Raw genomic sequence first — 16,671 nt, forward strand, 5'->3', positions numbered from 1 at the left:
ATACTCTGATCAGTGGAACTATGTTGTGGTGATTCTGCCTCTGTGTGCTGCTAAAATCGATCCACTTCTGCCTTGTGCATAGGCTGAGAACCTTGGGACAGGTTCTCCCCTGGCACGATCCCTGAAGAGGCTCTTACCTACATTGTTATTTGCTGGTCAGCAGAAAGTGCTTTCAAGAGCTTGCTGGTATGGGCGGAGATGATTTTTTGCCTAGGTTCAAACCCTGGATGCTCTCCTCTGCCCTTACTGTTGGGGACAATGGACTAGGTGACCCGCACGGTGTTTTTCCTTCTCTTAGATCAGATTCCCTGGGGGAGGGAGTGTGTCTGTGTACATGAGAGAGCGCTAAGCAGGCAACTTGGATAAGAGTGTTCTCAGGTGCTGCAGGAATGCTGCAGTCTGCAAACTTCCTAATTCCTGAGACTTTCCATTGCCCATGTGCTCTTCAAAGGGCAGTAGCAGTCTCAGTGCTCCGGGAACACCTAGCCAGAGGTATCTATTGGGGGGCAGATTTTCCCCCTTACCCCTCTAGTCTCTTTAAGTCAGTTCTCAGTCCTTTCCCGCAGAGCTGTGGAGATGCTGCCTCCATAAGGGGACTGGGAGCTGTGATGGAAAACTTTCCAAGGGCCAAACGCTGATGTTATTGAGATCAGTGGCAAGACTCCCATTGACTCCAGCAACACTGGGATTTGCCCCTAAGACTGTTTCTAAACTGGGTGATTTTGTAGAATCCAGCAGCCACCCACCTGACAGCACTTGAGAGAAGAGAGGCCCCCAGGGGTTCTTATGGCTTTTAAACCCTGTAGCCTGCCAAGGGGCTGCTGACCTTGCTCCAGATCAGCTCTGACTGCACTAAGTCAATGGGCTGGCCTGGCCCTTGGAAGCCAGGCTGCTGCTGGTGGTGTTATTTTTGGTGGTCTGGAGGAAGGAGTGCATGGGCTTCCCACTGGAGACATATCAGCCTCACCACTGTTACTGACCCCCTGGCTGGCAGTCTCAGCAGAGAGGCTAAGGATTGTAGAGGACCTGGAGACTCAGCTCCTCTCCAAGCCCTAGAGATGCCTCCTGGGGGATCAGGACTGACGCCCCGTGGGATGAGGAAAGCAGCATTCTGCTGTATCTGTGTGGTGCCCATGGACAGAGGGTGTCAGTCTCCAGCACTGTCACCCTGGCACCTGCACTGAATTGTTCTGACGCAAGAAGTGTATTGTTCTTCTGCACTGGAGCAACGCTGCATTGGAGCAGGCAGAGCTGCTCATTTTTTATTCCATGAGACTAGTGCAGGGAGTGGGTCCTTCCCACACTTGCTACCCTGATGTCTACTCCTGCTTGGCAAGCACGTGGCTCCAAGCCACCTTGCACCCCCCAAATCTGTTCCTTTGTAACATGCCTACCAGCCTCCCCTTCTTCCCATAATTAAACTGGGACTAGATGCAGCTGAAAAGTTGTGCATATGAAAAGTTGGGGCAGGGCTGAGAGCAAGTGGGTTATTTAAACAAATCACAGAAAGACTGGGCTAAATTCTGGTCTCATTTATAAAATAGTCAATCCAGAGTAACTCCACAGACTCTAAAGGAGTTACTCCAGATTTACACCAGAGACCAGAATGTGGCCCAGGGAGTGGAAGCATTTTCTTTCATAAACCCCCTTTTCAACCAAATGCTTTGGCTTCACCTGCAGTAACTGGCAGATGTCTGCAGCTCTTATTATGATGGTTACCAAGTGCACAGCTAGTTTGGTTTGAAACGCCTGTGAAGTGGTACAACAAATATTGGCACTGGCCCAACGGTAGCAGCGAGAGTGCAGAGCCTGAGCTCCTGCCCAGTACTGCTCAGGTTTGTTCCTACCTCCCGCCACCCCCTCCGAAGGACCATCTGTCTATGGAAATCATCTATTAACACTCCCAAATATTTAAACCAAAAGAAACCATTGTTTCAAAACCTAGCTGCTGTGAAGCAAAGGGGCCAGACAATGGCCACTGGTCTCCTCACTTTGGACTGTAGGGGCTCAGAGTAAGAATGTGAGAAAATACGGGCTATGGAAGGGTGAGGTGCGGAACAGGGCATAGATGCTCCATCTCTGCCACAGCGACCTAATCACCGTAGGGTTTTGTACCCACCGCCATCGTATCTGAGCACCTCCCACAGAAAATAAAACCCAGGGACTTCAGGGAGTGTCTGGCACCTCTTCTTTTTGGGGGGTCAGATCTCTTGCTTGGGATCAAGCTTTGGGTTTTTCATTCTTCCTTATAGCACTTATTATGTGGCTAGATTTTCAAAGTGCGCAGCCCTTAAGGTGACCAGATAGAGAGAGAGAGTGTGTGTGTGTGTATTTTCAAAGTGCGCAGCCCTTAAGGTGACCAGATAGAGTGTGTGTGTGTAGGGCTAGTAGTATCCCATAAAACAAAGCCCCTAATACCAGGACATCTAGCAGCCCCCAACCACTCCCACTGGGCACTTTAAAATGTGGCCACTCATGTCTCAGTTCTGGTCTACATGTAAGAAGTTTTCCCAGCAGAATTATGTTAGTTAGGGGTGTGGATTTTGTTTTTTGTTTTTTACCAGTATAGCTATTCCAGTAAAAGTCCTAGCATAGGTGCAGTTTTACCAGTATAAGGTGCTGTATCCTGGGATGACTGATTTTGCATCGCCAAATCAAAATCAGCTCTATTGTTATAAGCACTTTTATACTGGTAAGACTATGTCTGCACTTGTGGGGGTGGAGATGGGAGTTGTGGTTCTGCTTTGACTATGCTGGCATAATAAAAGCAGCAAAACTTTTAAGTGCCTAAGCACTGAAATCTCTGGATTTCAAAAGGACTGGAGATGGAAGTGGACAAACCTGTGGATTTTAGAACATTTCCTAGGTAAACTCATTGGGGTTGGGAGGACATGATCAGGAGAGGCTGGGGAAGTGGTCATGGTAGGGGATGCTGGGATACAAAGATGAGTGCAGTAGAAATAGAAAAAGACTAAGTTTTCTGAGGCAGGGACTTTTTACGATATGTATGTACAGCCCCTAGCATCATGGGGCCCTCATCTTCACTGAGTTCTCTAGGTGGTACTACCCTGTTTCCCCGAAAATAAGACATCCCCCGAAAATAAGACCTACTTCCAGTTTTGCCTCTCGCTGTAATATAAGACATCCCCCGAAAATAAGACCTCCCCGATAATAAGGCCACCCCGGAATATAAGGCCCCGAAGCTCCAGGAAAAATAAGACCTCCCCTGAAAATAAGACCTAGCGCATCTTTGGGAGCAAAAATTAATATAAGACACTGTCTTATTTTCGGGGAAACACGGTAGAATGCAGATAGTGAACACCAGCACAAGCAGGAAGGTGGAGTGAGTTTCAGCAGCATTCCTTGGCATGAGTGAATTACATGACATTCTGAAACAACTTGCATTGGTTTAGAAAAGACCCCTCTTTCTCCTGGATCCTGTGTGATCGGCTAACCAGAGGAGAGGCTAAATGAAGTGAAGGGGAAATAAAGGATGAGTAGTATGGTATGTTGAAAACTGTGTTTAAATTACAAGCTATCACTTTAAATATAAGGGGTTTCCTGATCCTAGTTAGAGGCTCAGGGACCTCTGTAGGGAAGTGTGCAGTCTGGGGGTCTTCTGCAGAAAGTCCAGTCTGCAAAAAAGCCAGCGTAGAGCAAGGTGGGCTGAGTGGTGCCTCTCTGCCTTAGGGAGCAGCCTGCTTGGTCTCTCTGCATTTGATTGTTTGTGTGTTAGATTTCTGAATTCTAAGAAAGAAAATAATGTTATGTTGCAACCTTTCAGAAAGAGTATCTAACTTTCTGTGTGCAGGCCATGAACCTAGCAGGTGGGTGTTACGAGGGGTGAGATGATGTTTAATTTGGGCAAGAGAACTTGCCACTATGGGAGTGTCATAGAAATACACTTAGCACCCGATCCTCAGCTTCGGTAAACCTACATAACCCTGTTGACTTCCGTGGAGCTGCACCAATTTACACCAGCTGAGGATCTGGCCCTTAATCTTCTCAAAAAATTCCCTGCCGTTTCAATGGTTTCTATTTAATTTCCACAGGGGGAAAGCAGGAAGTGACCCGACATGATTTTAGCAGGTTTGGTTTGTTTAAAGTTTCTTCAGCACAGTCACATTCCCCTCTCCAGAGTCACACCCACAGCATGTTGAGAAAACATCGCAGGGATCCCAACTGCATGACATGGTTGGTTCCCGTGTCCATCCCTGCGGCCTCCAGGGCATCCCTACAGCGCTGCTGGCTCTGACAGAGGCATTGAGGCTCATCCATTCCCACACTCCACTTGCAGCTGTGTTTGTAGCATTGCTTGCTGGGCCTCTTGAGGTATCTATGTAGGAGTGACCAGAACGGCTAGAGGCAGCACTGCAAGGTGGGACAGAGAAGGCTCCAGTGAGCTAGTGCAGTTGCGGTGCTTGTGGTTTCCCATGTGCACTGGGAACCAACATGGTTAGACAGCACTGGTTCACGTGGACTAAACCAATAGGCCTAATCCTGGGTATTGCACCCAAAGCTTTACACCTGTGATGGGCATTTTATGGGTACATGAGGTTTTGCAGACATTGCTTGGACAGCCGTGAATGTGCAATGGTTTGTTGTAAAACTTCCTCATCTAGTGTAGACCCAGAGGCAAAAGACATTTTTAATGACGCTTAATCTAAGGTTTGGAGACCCTGAACTTATTGAGACATTAAGAAATCAGGGAGAAAACCACAGGAGGCGAGAGTGAGACACATCATGTGTAAAAAAGTCACATATAAATGATTTGCATTTTCTCCCTAAACATAATGGGCCAAATTCCTCCTTTGTGGTGCTCCACTGAAGACCCTTCACTTACTCCAGGGGTGAATTTGGCCCTATTTTAAACAAGATACAGTCCAACTGCTCTCAGAGAAAGTCAAGTTCCCACCCAGTTTTGCTAGTTTTAACTCATGCACCCTGGATCTGAAGTTTCCCTCTTGCTCCAACTCTGTCAGCACCAAACAGGGCCGGCTCCAGGCACCAGGCAACCAAGCTGGTGCTTGGGGCGGCACCTGGAGGGGGGCGGCGCGGCGCTCCGGCCGCCGGGGAGAGCGGGGCCACAGCCGGGCTCGCCGCCCTCCCCCCGGCGCTCTGGCCGCCCTCCCCCCGGCCGCCGGGGGGAGAGCCGAGCCCCAGCCGGGGCTCGCCGCCCTCTCGCCGCCCTGCCCCCGGCGCTCTGGCCGCCGGGGGGAGAGCTGAGCCCCCGCCGGGGCTCGCCGCCCTCCTCCCAGGGCTCCGGCCGCCCTCCCCTGCGGCGGCCGGAGGCTTTTTTGCCTGGGGCGGCAAAAAAGCCAGAGCCGGCCCTGGCACCAAACAGTTGTTTTGTGCTGTCGGATCCTATCAACACTGAGCAGAAACTTCAATGTGACTTTCTCTCCCCAGACACAGCTATCAACAGTGCCGGGACAAGCGATAAGGGGTTGCCATTCGTGGCAGCGAGGCAGGTGCTAGGAGAAAAACCTGTGCTTGGCACACCTGGAGTGGTTTGAAACTGGCAGGACACGACTTAACTGGTCAGGAGCTCACAGGGCACCATGCAACGTTGCAACTCAGCTGATACTTTGTGCTTGTCTGACCTTATGGAACAATTTATTTTGCCTGTTCCATATCCTTGCTGTGAAACAGTTCTGCCTCAATTCTGTATGTGCTCAGGATTGTATGCCCTGGTTTAAGGATTTGGAGCGTTCCTTTACTTTTCACTCTCTAGGCCCAGATTACCATGTGCTCGTCACTTATAATCAAGGCCATATTTCCCACGGCACTGCACTTAGCACCCTGCAACGCCCACTGAAACACTGATGGGCCTGGCTTCTCAAAAGAGCTCCGCACTCAAGGTGTTTCCACCATGCAGAGATTCCTGAGAATCTGGCCACTTGTTTTGGTGCCTAAACAGAAACTGAGTTCTTTGGAGAATCTGGCCCCTAGTTAACAAAACGATGGTTGGCAGCACAGCATTTTACTGGCTTTGGGATCCCATCCCCGTAGATAACTTGCATTGTCTCTGGTCAGCGTTTTGCTGCTGTGACGAAGGCAAAACGCTATCTTGGGTATGTCTCCACCTGCTCACCTCCGTGTTACTCCTTCATCACCACGACAGCTGGCTTACCCTTTCGTTCACTGCACAATCAGGTGACTCCTGCTCTTTACTTCTGAAATCTCAAAGGTTTAGCCTGCTGTTTGATCTAGGGCAAGGCCATTGATAAGCCAACTCAAGAACTTGACTCTCTCCGAGAGGCTGACATCATCGGCCTGTTTGTTCAAGATGAATTTAATCATGAGAATATTTCCCTCCCCTCCACACTTGCTGTGTTTATTATTTTTTTCACATTTACCAGCACTTTTGCTCAGCGGCATGACTTCAGTCCCTCTGATGGCATGGCAGGCACACTGCTCAGAGAGCAACGGGATTGAGAAATAAAGCTTCACACACCTGAAACTTAGGCCAGGGTCACTGGAGTTCGTGATCTTTTGCTGAGACTTGATTTGGGTTTTAGAATGAGCCATGGGGGACTGAGAATCTGGAGTAAGCCCGGGTGGGGGTGACTTATAGAATCTGGAGTGAAGCCAGGAGTAACTCTGTATCCAGAACAAGCTATAGGGGACTGAGAATTTTGGAGTGAACCTGGGGTGGGAGGGAGAACTGGAAATCTGGAGGGATGGGGCTCCTGGGGTGAGCCTAGGTGAGCTGGCAATCTGGACCAAGTCCAGCGGGGAGTGACTGAGAATCTCAAGTGAGTCTGGAGTGACTGGGCTTCCAGAATGAGCTATGGGGAGCTGGGAATCTGGAGCAAGTCCAGGGGTGCGGGGATTAAAGAATCTAGAATGAGCCTGGAGGGAATGAACTTGAAATCTGGGTCCAGCCTGGGGGTGTGTTTAGGGTGAGCCTGAGCCAAGTCTCAAATGACCCTGTCTTCATAATGGAAAAAACAAGAAAGGGGATGCCAGTCGAAGTGCTGACACCTGGAGGGTTCTGAACCCAGTGACCAATGATGCAGGAAGGGAATGTCTCCTTGCACATGGTCAGACCACGGCTGCCTCACTCCTTTCCCTGTCATGTAAGCCAGGCAGGGACAGTATGGATAGAGACCTACCTAGTGTCAGGGGGAAATGGTCTTGGTCATGCAGTAAGTGACGCTCCTCTGAGTCAGCACAGACCCACGCCCGAGACTGGTATTAGAGAGCCCAGCGCTGTTGGAGGTGCTGTATTTTGGATGATGGGTGCAACCTAGGTCTGGCTCCATGTGATCATTAGAGTTTTTGTAGCACATGTCACCGTATGAGGGTTGTCAACCTCGGGTTCCTGGCCAAATTTCCATTAGCACCATCATACTGCTGACCTATATTCCCCCAGCCATTTCAGCTGCCTGCATTATCCTTTGCTTCCTGCCCCAAACTTCAGTGCTATGTTACTGCACGTTGTTCAAAACTTCCAGACTCCACCCCAGAGGTGGCTACCTCTCAGCTAACAGTGACATCATTCCTCTGGGCATACACGTATGGGTGTAATCCTGGCTCCAAGAGGGCCAGGATTTCACCCAGTATGTTTAGGACCTGATCCTGAGCAGTGTCGAGCCTGAGGGGCAAAGGCTATAGGTGCTGAGCATGCTTAGCACCTCTCTGGCTCAGTCCTCTGGTGTGTAACACACTTGGCATGATATTTTTGGGCTTGACTAGACAGGTATGTAGAAGGCGCATCTGCACAAAGTAGCCCTGTTGCTATGGTGTCAGCCATTGGTCTCCATTAACGTCCCTCTCTATTAGAATGGAAAATGCTTTGGGAGCTAGTATAGATGGGAGCAAGCCATGGTCAATACTCATTCCAGGCAATCTGTTAGGCTCCTGGTTTTACCAGGTGCTTGTTCCACAATAGTCAGTATGGGTAGGGCCAGAAGTGTCCAGAGAAAGAAAGAGCTAAACCATTGCAAAAAACCCCAACTGCACTCAATAATCTTCTTGCCTGGGGTGAAAGGTGGACTGCTTGGAAGCCGCTGTCTGACTGAGATTGGCTAGTCCCATCTGCACCTCCAGCTTTGTTCTTATGAGCGCGAACCTTTGTCTTTGGAGAAAAACTGTGCTTTCCTTCCAGGCTAGGAGGCTGGGACAGCAGACTCCCATAGGAGTGTGTGACTGCTCTGTACAAAGCTATAGTCTGCAGCCATATGACCTTGGGCTAAGATCTCATCAGCTCTCAGGGTTGGACTTGGAGACCTCTAAAGATATATCTATGCTGCAATCAGAGGTGTGATTGCAGCACATGGAGACATACCTGAGTGTCAGGATCCCAACAAGGGCAGTCAGGCCAAGGATCAGAGTAGGATCAAACCTGAGGCTGGAAGTAGCAGAGGACTTTCATAGTCAGGTTCCAGGCCAGGGCAGATACCAAGGATCAGAGTCCAAGTCAGAAGGCAAAGTGAAAATCGAACCAAGGTCAAAGCCAGGATTTGCACAGGGAGAAAAGATGGTCATGGCAGCCACAAATGTCCTTTGGGTTTATATCGAGTGGGGAGCCAATGATGAGTCCTGGGGCTGCTGCCGGTCAGACCCCTTGATGCAGGACTTTCCATGGGCTGTGTCCATAGCAGGTCATGGGGCAGTGGAGTGCAAGCTAATTACAGCTGCTACTGTCTGCTGCCTAGTAGTTCTATAGGGCCTGGGTTCTGGATCTGTGGAGTCATACCCTGAGCTAGCTTTAAACTAGCTAGTTCGGGTACCACTAGCAGTGAAACCCTCCCTGTTTAGGCTAGGAAGCCTGCATATGTGCTCTAAGTTAGATGCTTGAGCACATATGTAGGCGCTCCTAGCCTAAACTGGGAGGGCTTCACTCCCACGTTGCCAGGGCTTTCCTACTATAGTTATTCCAGCCAGCTAGATCAAAGTTTTCTTGGGTATGTCTTCACATGCTGCAATCTTGCCTCTGATTACAGGGTAGACACACACGCTAAAGGGAAACCACTCTTTCCCCTGAGTCACTACTGAGCCAGGGCCTGGGAATGGGGCTATGCTGCTGGGATTCCATCTTTCCAATAATGGAAGACCACAGTCCTAGCCTCACGTAGGCCCAGTCTATGCTAGACATGTTTGCTAGTAGTAATAGCAGATGGGGCGTGATTTCTTTTATGACATTCTGATACCAGCAAACGCCCTGGTGTAGATGCAGTTGGACTGGCAAAAGAAGTCCTTTTGCCAGGATAGCTGATTTCATTTGACAACTGTTATAAGTTATACAGGCAGAAGAGCTCTTTTTCTGGTATAAACTGTGTCTACACTGGGAAGATTTGCCAGGATAGCCATACTGATATAGCTGTACCAGCAAACCCTTTCTAGTGTAGACAAGGCCCTAGTTCACAAGAGATGGGGTGTTGCTGGTTGTGCTCTGTCCACATTTTGAGGGTGTTAATTAACATTCTGCCTCCCTAAAATCATTCCATGTGTTCAGTTGGGTATAGTATCCTCTGCTTCCCATCCCAAACTGCTGTGTAGTGCTGATGTACTCTCCTGAACAGGTGCCATCTTCTGCCCTGCATTTCAGTGGTGCATGGTGCAATCCTCATACACAGCCTCTAAAGCGCCTTGCATGCTATAATGATTCCCTTTTCCTGACTAGCTTTTGCCCCAGGCCATGTGCCTTGTGTTCAGGTATTTTAGGAGCAGCGTCTCTCCAGATCTGTGACCTGGATGTCACATTGTTTTTATCCACCTCAAGACATGCCCAGACAGAGAGATTTTTCTCCTGGCATGCCAGACAGCAAGCCCAGTCCTACCACCCTCATTCACGCAAATGGTTTCCTTTTGGCAGTCACGTGAGATAATCTAGTGCCGTTCTGAACTCGGACTCGGCTACAGTGCAGAAAATACACAGAAAGTACAAATAGCCAAATTCATCCACTGACTTCAGTGGGCTGCCCCGGGGATGAATTGGGCCCAAAACGTTTAACATTAATGGCATCACTCCCAGACCGAGGGTCTGTCTACACTGCAATTCAAGGTGTGATTGCAGCTCAATAGACATACCAGGGCTAGCTGTATCTGCGCTGGCGTGGCTGAAAATTAGAAGCGTAGATGTGGCGGCACGAGATTCAGAGCAGGCTAGCAATGGGAGCGCATGCCCAGGTTGCCCGGCATATTTGTACAGCCCACGCTGCCATGTCTACACTGCTAATTTAGTTAAAGCTAGAGCAGGTATGTCTAACCAAGCTGTAATCACGCCTCAGATTGCAGTGTTGACAATATACTCGATGCAGCCAGCACATAGCTTTTCCTCTGGAAACCTTTATTCCTTCTCTCTGACCACCCCCTTCCCTCAGGCTTTCTCAGAGGATGGGCTCAATGTCATGTAGGCTTTTGTCTACACGGGGAAATTGACTGGAAGAGCTATTGCAGCAGTTCCTTATTGCCTGCATGACCCTATTTCCAGACGCTTTGCTTCCTGCCACCCCCGACGGCATGGAAGATGCCATTCTGGAGCGAAAAATGGCATCCTCCGGGCAGCGTGACCTTGCAGGCACTGTATGTGTGAGGATATGCTATGCAGAGCAAAATGGTGTCCTCCACATACTCAGGATAGCCGTGACTACATCCGTTGGTTGCATGACCCCACTAGGTGTCACGACCCATAGTACGAGAACCCCAGAGCTATTTCTATCATTGCACTATTCTGGAATTGAGTGATTTTTATTCTGGAACTGAGTGTTCTTATAGGGAGCTATTCTGGAATAGTTTATTCCACTATAGACTTCTGTTCAATTTCCCCATGCAAACAAGGCCTTAATCTTAGTTTACACTGGATGCTCTGGATATTCCTGGGCCCAGTAGAAAACAATTTCGAGACAGACATAAGGAGAATTTGTTATTCAAGTACTCCCAGAATTTTGAATGTAAAATGGCACCTGGTTCTAAACTAAAACGCAGCCAATGCAATACCCCAAACCACTTTGGATTTAGCTGTTACACAGATGGGTCAACTCCAGAACCTTCTATTTGATTTACTCTAAAATTTAGAGTTCTGGTAAAACAGGATCTGGATAAAAACCTACTCTGGTTTTGGTTCGGTAAGGCCCAAATATCCACTGACAAGGTTTTGCACAATCAAAACCTGACCCTATTGTGCCCAGTCTCTTGAAACAAAGGTCCAGGCGTAAATCTACATAGCGCCATTGACATGAATGGAGCTATAGACAAGATTCTGCCGAATTCACATCTTTCAGCAATGTGCATTTCATTTCTTGATAACTATTCCCTGAAATCCCAGCTTCTTTCCCGTCCTCGGCGTGTGTGATGGGCAATGACATACTTAAATAAATGCCAGACAAAAATAATTATCCACATCCTTGTTTCAAATTTATGCATTCCCCCTCCCCACCCTCAGACTCATCAGCTCATAATGGTTCTCCCCTCTCCTCTGATGGCTTTGTTTACACTAAAGTGAGCCATGGGGAGTTTATTATCTTCCCCTGCCGACACCTAGATATTGCATAGGACTGGTCAAACAGGACTGTTCGGCATCATTATCATACAAATAGGTCAGTAACTGTTACATCTCTGTGTGAGAGAACATTGTTCCCAGCTTCTGACAGGAATCAGATATTAGCCCACAGCTCTGAGCAGGACAGAATAGCGTCTCTAAATGCAAATATGAAACACTAAGGGTGTTATGTTTGTAGATGAATTAATGAGGCGCTATGGCTGGAACCTCTTGGATGAAAGCTGCTCTGTACTCGTAATGTTAATATATCCCACTGCACAGTGCTTCACAGACCTGCTAATTAATCCTCTCAGCAGTGCTATGACGTATCACTAACCCCATTTTATGCATGGTGAAACTGAGGCATGGAAAGATCAGGTGACTTTCCCAAGCCCAAACAGTAAGTCATTGGCAGAGCCAAGATTAGAACTGTACTTCCTGACACCTAGTCCTGTGCACATTCCTTTAGACCACATTGTCTTGCTTATGAGTTTCACTATAAAGCAGGTGACAAAAATCCATTTTGTCCCAGAGGTGGTGACCCAGCTTGGAAACAGACAATCCCTTGCTCCAGAAGCCTGCTTGTGAAGGGGAAAGAAGACATTTAGGAGACAGAATACGCCAGAGGAAATCCTAAATGCCTGGATGAAGGAGGCTAGACCAAGTCTCTCTTCTTCTTCTCCTATAACTTCACTTGGTGGCCAGCTCTGCTCACGTTGATTCCTTTCTTCTCCTTTGTCTTATCTCGGAAGGATTTGAAGGACACCGAGATGAACCAAGCCCGACCTCGCTATGTCGTCGACCGGGCGGCGTATTCTGTCAACTTCTTTGATGAAGAGTTTGAGAAGAAAAAGAGAAGTTACCCGCTTGGGGAAAAAGTCAAGAACCTTTTCAGGTAATGTGGAATGCTACTGAGTCTCCTTCGGAGCATGTTGCCAGGTCAGATTTGGCTCAGCAGTGCGGTGTTCGGGGGCGTGGAGAGAAGGGGAGGAGAGAATGCGAACCCTAAGATCAATACATTTCCATTAAAAAAAATTCCAGGGGAAACATGTTTTTAAGCAAATAAATAGTCTCCTGTGGCATTTTACAACCCAGGCATTGCAGCATAGGGGAAGCAATGACAACCTGTTAGTAATTTTCTAATCAATTTCACAATTAGGAGAGAGATTTTTTCAAAGGCACAAAGGGCGGTAGGCAACCAGCTGCCACTGAACCAGCCCACGACCCTGGAGGTTTGATTCCCACACACACAAAGGCTCTGTCATGCAGCTCTAGCTGCATAAAAGGACCTTGAAATAATCAGAAATGGCCCCTTGAAAATACCCCCACGTGTCTAGGGACTCCTTAACTGGCATAGACCTAGTGTAAGGGCTCTGCATCTGCCCTGTTATCAGCTCCCAGCATAGGGAGTGAATCGGGGGCAAGGCTGGAGTGCACTGCATTATGGCTAGTCCTTGCTTCCCGGGGTCTAGCATAGGCCAGCTGCTTTCACTTACATTGGGCGCAGGGCCCTGCCTCAGAATACAGGGAGTGCAAAATTGGCTTAAAGCCACTTTAACACTCCTCCAACATGTATAGAGTCCTGGCTCTGCCCCCAGGACAGCAATGGAGTAACGGAGAGTCAGGCCCTGCAAGCTAATAGCTAACTGAGCACAGATATTTGGAGTGGAAAGATTTCTGTAGTCTGAAATCAAGATGGGCGGCTGTTTGAGGTGCTCTCTGGGCTTTGGATAGGCAAAGCCATAGGCTAGCGAGCCTTTGTTAAACTCGACACATTGATGCCTCAGAGGCTGTGGATGTTGACTTTAGATTTGGGTGGCATCCAGGTGCTTTTTAGGTGGAGGGAGTTTTTCAATAAGCCCCAGAAATAACTGCTCTCTATCTCACTTCGCTGAAGTACGGAACAGCACCACCCCAGGGAGAAAATGCAATCACAGCGGCTGGTGATTAATACATCTGGGATAACCAGAGCTGAGTAATGAATATATATTTGATTGGGTTTGCAGTGTAATTGAAAGGTAAATGGAGTTTATGGTTTTCACTTCAAATGAATCAGTCTGCAGTGTGCCATGACACCAGAAATGAAGGCAGCCTGGCTGTGCTCAGAAGAATGCTTTTGCTTTGCATTTATATAAAAAGCATCTTTCATCCAAGTATCTCAACGGGCTTTGCAGACATTAACTGAGGAAGGCTGTACATATATTGTTAGATCCATAGGACTGATAGGTAAGCTGCGGTTCACTGACATGCTTAAAGCCTTATAATGAGTCAGTGGCAGAAAGGAGAACAGAACCTAGAGAACCCCTGCGTAGAGAAACCCTGCAAGTCCTATGTTCTAACCACTGAAGAAAGATACTGCCGGAGATCCTTGAACAGTTCAGGGGATGTAGATATAAGATCTTACTCTAATTTCAATAGCACATGTGTGTCTAAATCCCTGTAATTGTTTTGGAAACTTTACCTCCTCTTTCTAAAATAGAAACCCTGTCCAACCATGCATTCTAGGGTAATACACAAATCCTAGAGATCCACTTCCCTTTTCCAACACGTGTGACGTTCAGCCTGTGCTAATAATCGGGGGCAGCTCCTGAGGAATGTCTGTCCGTCCCTGTTTTTTCACAAGACCCTGTGTTTGCTCAGATGGTTTATTCAGGAATATTTAATTAGTTTATGTGACTTCTACAGTCTGTTTCCAATACTTGTTTGTTTGTTAGTTTTATGTCTGCTGGATGTGATCAACAAAGCTGCAAATTCTTTCTTTTTAGACTGAGTCTTAAAATGTATTGGTCCAAGGCTTCTGATAATCCAGGATCAGAGCTGGGGCAAACCAGAGGTAGTTTAGATTATGCTAAACCTCACTAGTTGGGTTTTGATTTTGCAAGGTCAGAACTGCAGTCAGAAAGTGGGGCAGATCCAGATCCCATGTTATCTGAACCTCCAAAGCTTTGGAGAGGGGCTGATCTGGATTATGTTTCCCGTTTTGGTGTATTGCTGTGTGAAGCAGAATTGAACACAGTTTTGATCCAGGTAGTATTTGCTCCAAAGTTTGAGGATGGGTTGGATAAATGGTTCTGACCCATCCCTACCTGGGTCACAGCAATATAGCAGCTAAGAGTAAAAGGCCTGGTTCATCTTGGCGCTGCTCCTCGTGTCAACACCTGTGCCAGTGTGAAGCGTGTGCAGAATGCTGCCACATCAGCCAGGTGATGCTTCATACCCAGGTTGGCTTCGTATCTACTCCGGTCTAGTGTAAATGGCTTCCTAAGGCAAGAGGCAATGAAAATCAGGACTGTTGTCCTTTGCATAGGAAACCTCGTAGAGAGGGGAAATGCTTTTTATCAGGACCCTCCTTCCTTACTTGTGTTCATTTCCTCTCTAGATGTTCATCATCCAGGTTCAAAGTCATCATCTACAGTCTGTTTCCAATACTCGTTTGGCTCCCCAAATATAAAATTAAAGACTACATTGTGCCCGATATCCTCGGGGGAATCAGTGCGGGGACAATACAAGTGCCACAAGGTGAGACCAGGTTTCCTTTCCCTAGTGGGGGTTAGAACGTCACTTCCCCCCCTGGAGCAGCTGTGAGGAGAGAACATTCCCACCTTGCTCCAATTAAAGTCCGGACGTGCTGTCGATGGGTGATTTTATCCCCTTCCTGGGGTTGGCTTTATTAGTAACAACAGAACATACAACCTCAGCCCAAAGCTTTCTCCTCAAAGCTGGCTCGTCCTGGGTTTCCCTGCAGGGCCATCCTGGCTCTGCCCCTAGTTCCCTCTCACCAGAGAGTCACATCTCATAGCCTGGGAGAGTTAACAAGCTGCACTTGCCACAAAGACCCAGCAGAACTGACTCAGCAGCTTTGTGCAGATTTTTAACTTCCGCTAACAGGATGAGTCCCTACTAGAAGAGTCCTGCGTCCCTATGAAGGCTGGTAGATCCTGCTGCCTTGGTACAGTAGCCCACTCCATAAAGGTCCATTATGGGCTTTCTTGCATCTTCCCCTGAAGCATTTAGTCCATTGTCAAAGACAGGCTGTAGAACTAGCCGGGCTACTGTCCCGTGCCGGTAAGGGAATTCCCAGGGACCGCAGCTGTAACTGAGATGGAAGAGCTGAAGTCAATTTCACTTGCATTTTTCAGGGATGGCCTTTGCGCTGCTTGCCAATCTGCCTCCCATCAACGGACTCTACTCCTCCTTCTTCCCTTTGATACCCTACTTCATCCTAGGTGGCATCCACCAGATGGTCCCAGGTAAGTTCCCCTTTCTAGTTCTGAGATTTGAATGTCCGTACATTCCAATTACGTTCATTGCCCGAGCACCTCCTCCAGCTGTACCATATCTCCTGACAGGGCACTGTTTTACCAAGCCTGTTCTCTGGTGCATTAATCAAGGTCCTAGATCCCAGGTGCCTGCTGTATAGCATTGCACCATGAACTGATAAACCACTGCCATGTTCTGCTACAGAACTGGCTGCACTGCAGTGATGGGTAATTCCCAATCTATATTAATACTTTTCAGGATGGGATGCTTTGCATACATGTAAGTCACCTGTTACTGTTTTGTCTTGCAGGCACCTTTGCTGTCATCAGCATCATCGTTGGGAACGTCTGCCATGATCTGGCTCCTGAATCCGATTTCCAATACTTTAACCATACCACCAATGAGATAAACATCAACAACACAGCAATGGAGGCAGCCAGACTGGAGATCTCCGCCACATTAGCTTGTCTGACAGCCATCATACAAGTAAGGACATCTCGGCACTAAAGCTACAGTGTCCACTGCCTGAGCTAAGCCTAACCCTTCCCCTTGTATGAGGTTGAACAGTGACTGGTTACGCAGGACAACTGCAGTGGGATTTTGTCATTTGTACACCCTCGAGGAAGGGGATGGCAGTGCCAGCAGGTGCAACAATTGGGACTGTTTCCAAGTAGGTGATACCTGGAGACAAAGGGTTTGGAAGGGTCCTGTGGTGCTGGCCCTGACTTCAGAAACACTGGACCGCAGACACTATCGTGATTCTTAAACTATAATAGGGATCTGGATAGATGGACCCATCCTATATTAAAGTTTCTGAACAAAAAAGAGGCACATTGGGGTCTCTGTTCTTCCATGATCAGCAGCTCATAGCAATTGCAGGTGTATTTTTACTCCAAAGACACTTTGCATGGGAGCACATGGGG

At 48.1% G+C, this 16,671-nt stretch overlaps 1 protein-coding gene across 1 annotated transcript in view; it reads left to right on the forward strand.

Annotated features, from left to right (window-relative positions):
* Positions 1–12,258: 12,258 nt before the first annotated feature.
* LOC112118418 (solute carrier family 26 member 9) overlaps positions 12,259–16,671 on the forward strand; it is a 29,049-nt gene continuing 24,636 nt past the window's right edge. Inside the window, exons 1-4 of the mRNA XM_026655141.1 lie at positions 12,259–12,383; positions 14,868–15,007; positions 15,628–15,738; positions 16,059–16,234. Coding sequence (XP_026510926.1) covers positions 12,259–12,383; positions 14,868–15,007; positions 15,628–15,738; positions 16,059–16,234 — 552 coding nt within the window. The remainder of the gene's footprint in view (positions 12,384–14,867; positions 15,008–15,627; positions 15,739–16,058; positions 16,235–16,671) is intronic.

Source organism: Terrapene carolina, unplaced genomic scaffold (assembly GCF_002925995.2).
Source record: "Terrapene carolina triunguis isolate 2854851 unplaced genomic scaffold, T_m_triunguis-2.0 Scaffold198, whole genome shotgun sequence".
Lineage (NCBI taxonomy): Eukaryota > Metazoa > Chordata > Testudines > Emydidae > Terrapene > Terrapene triunguis.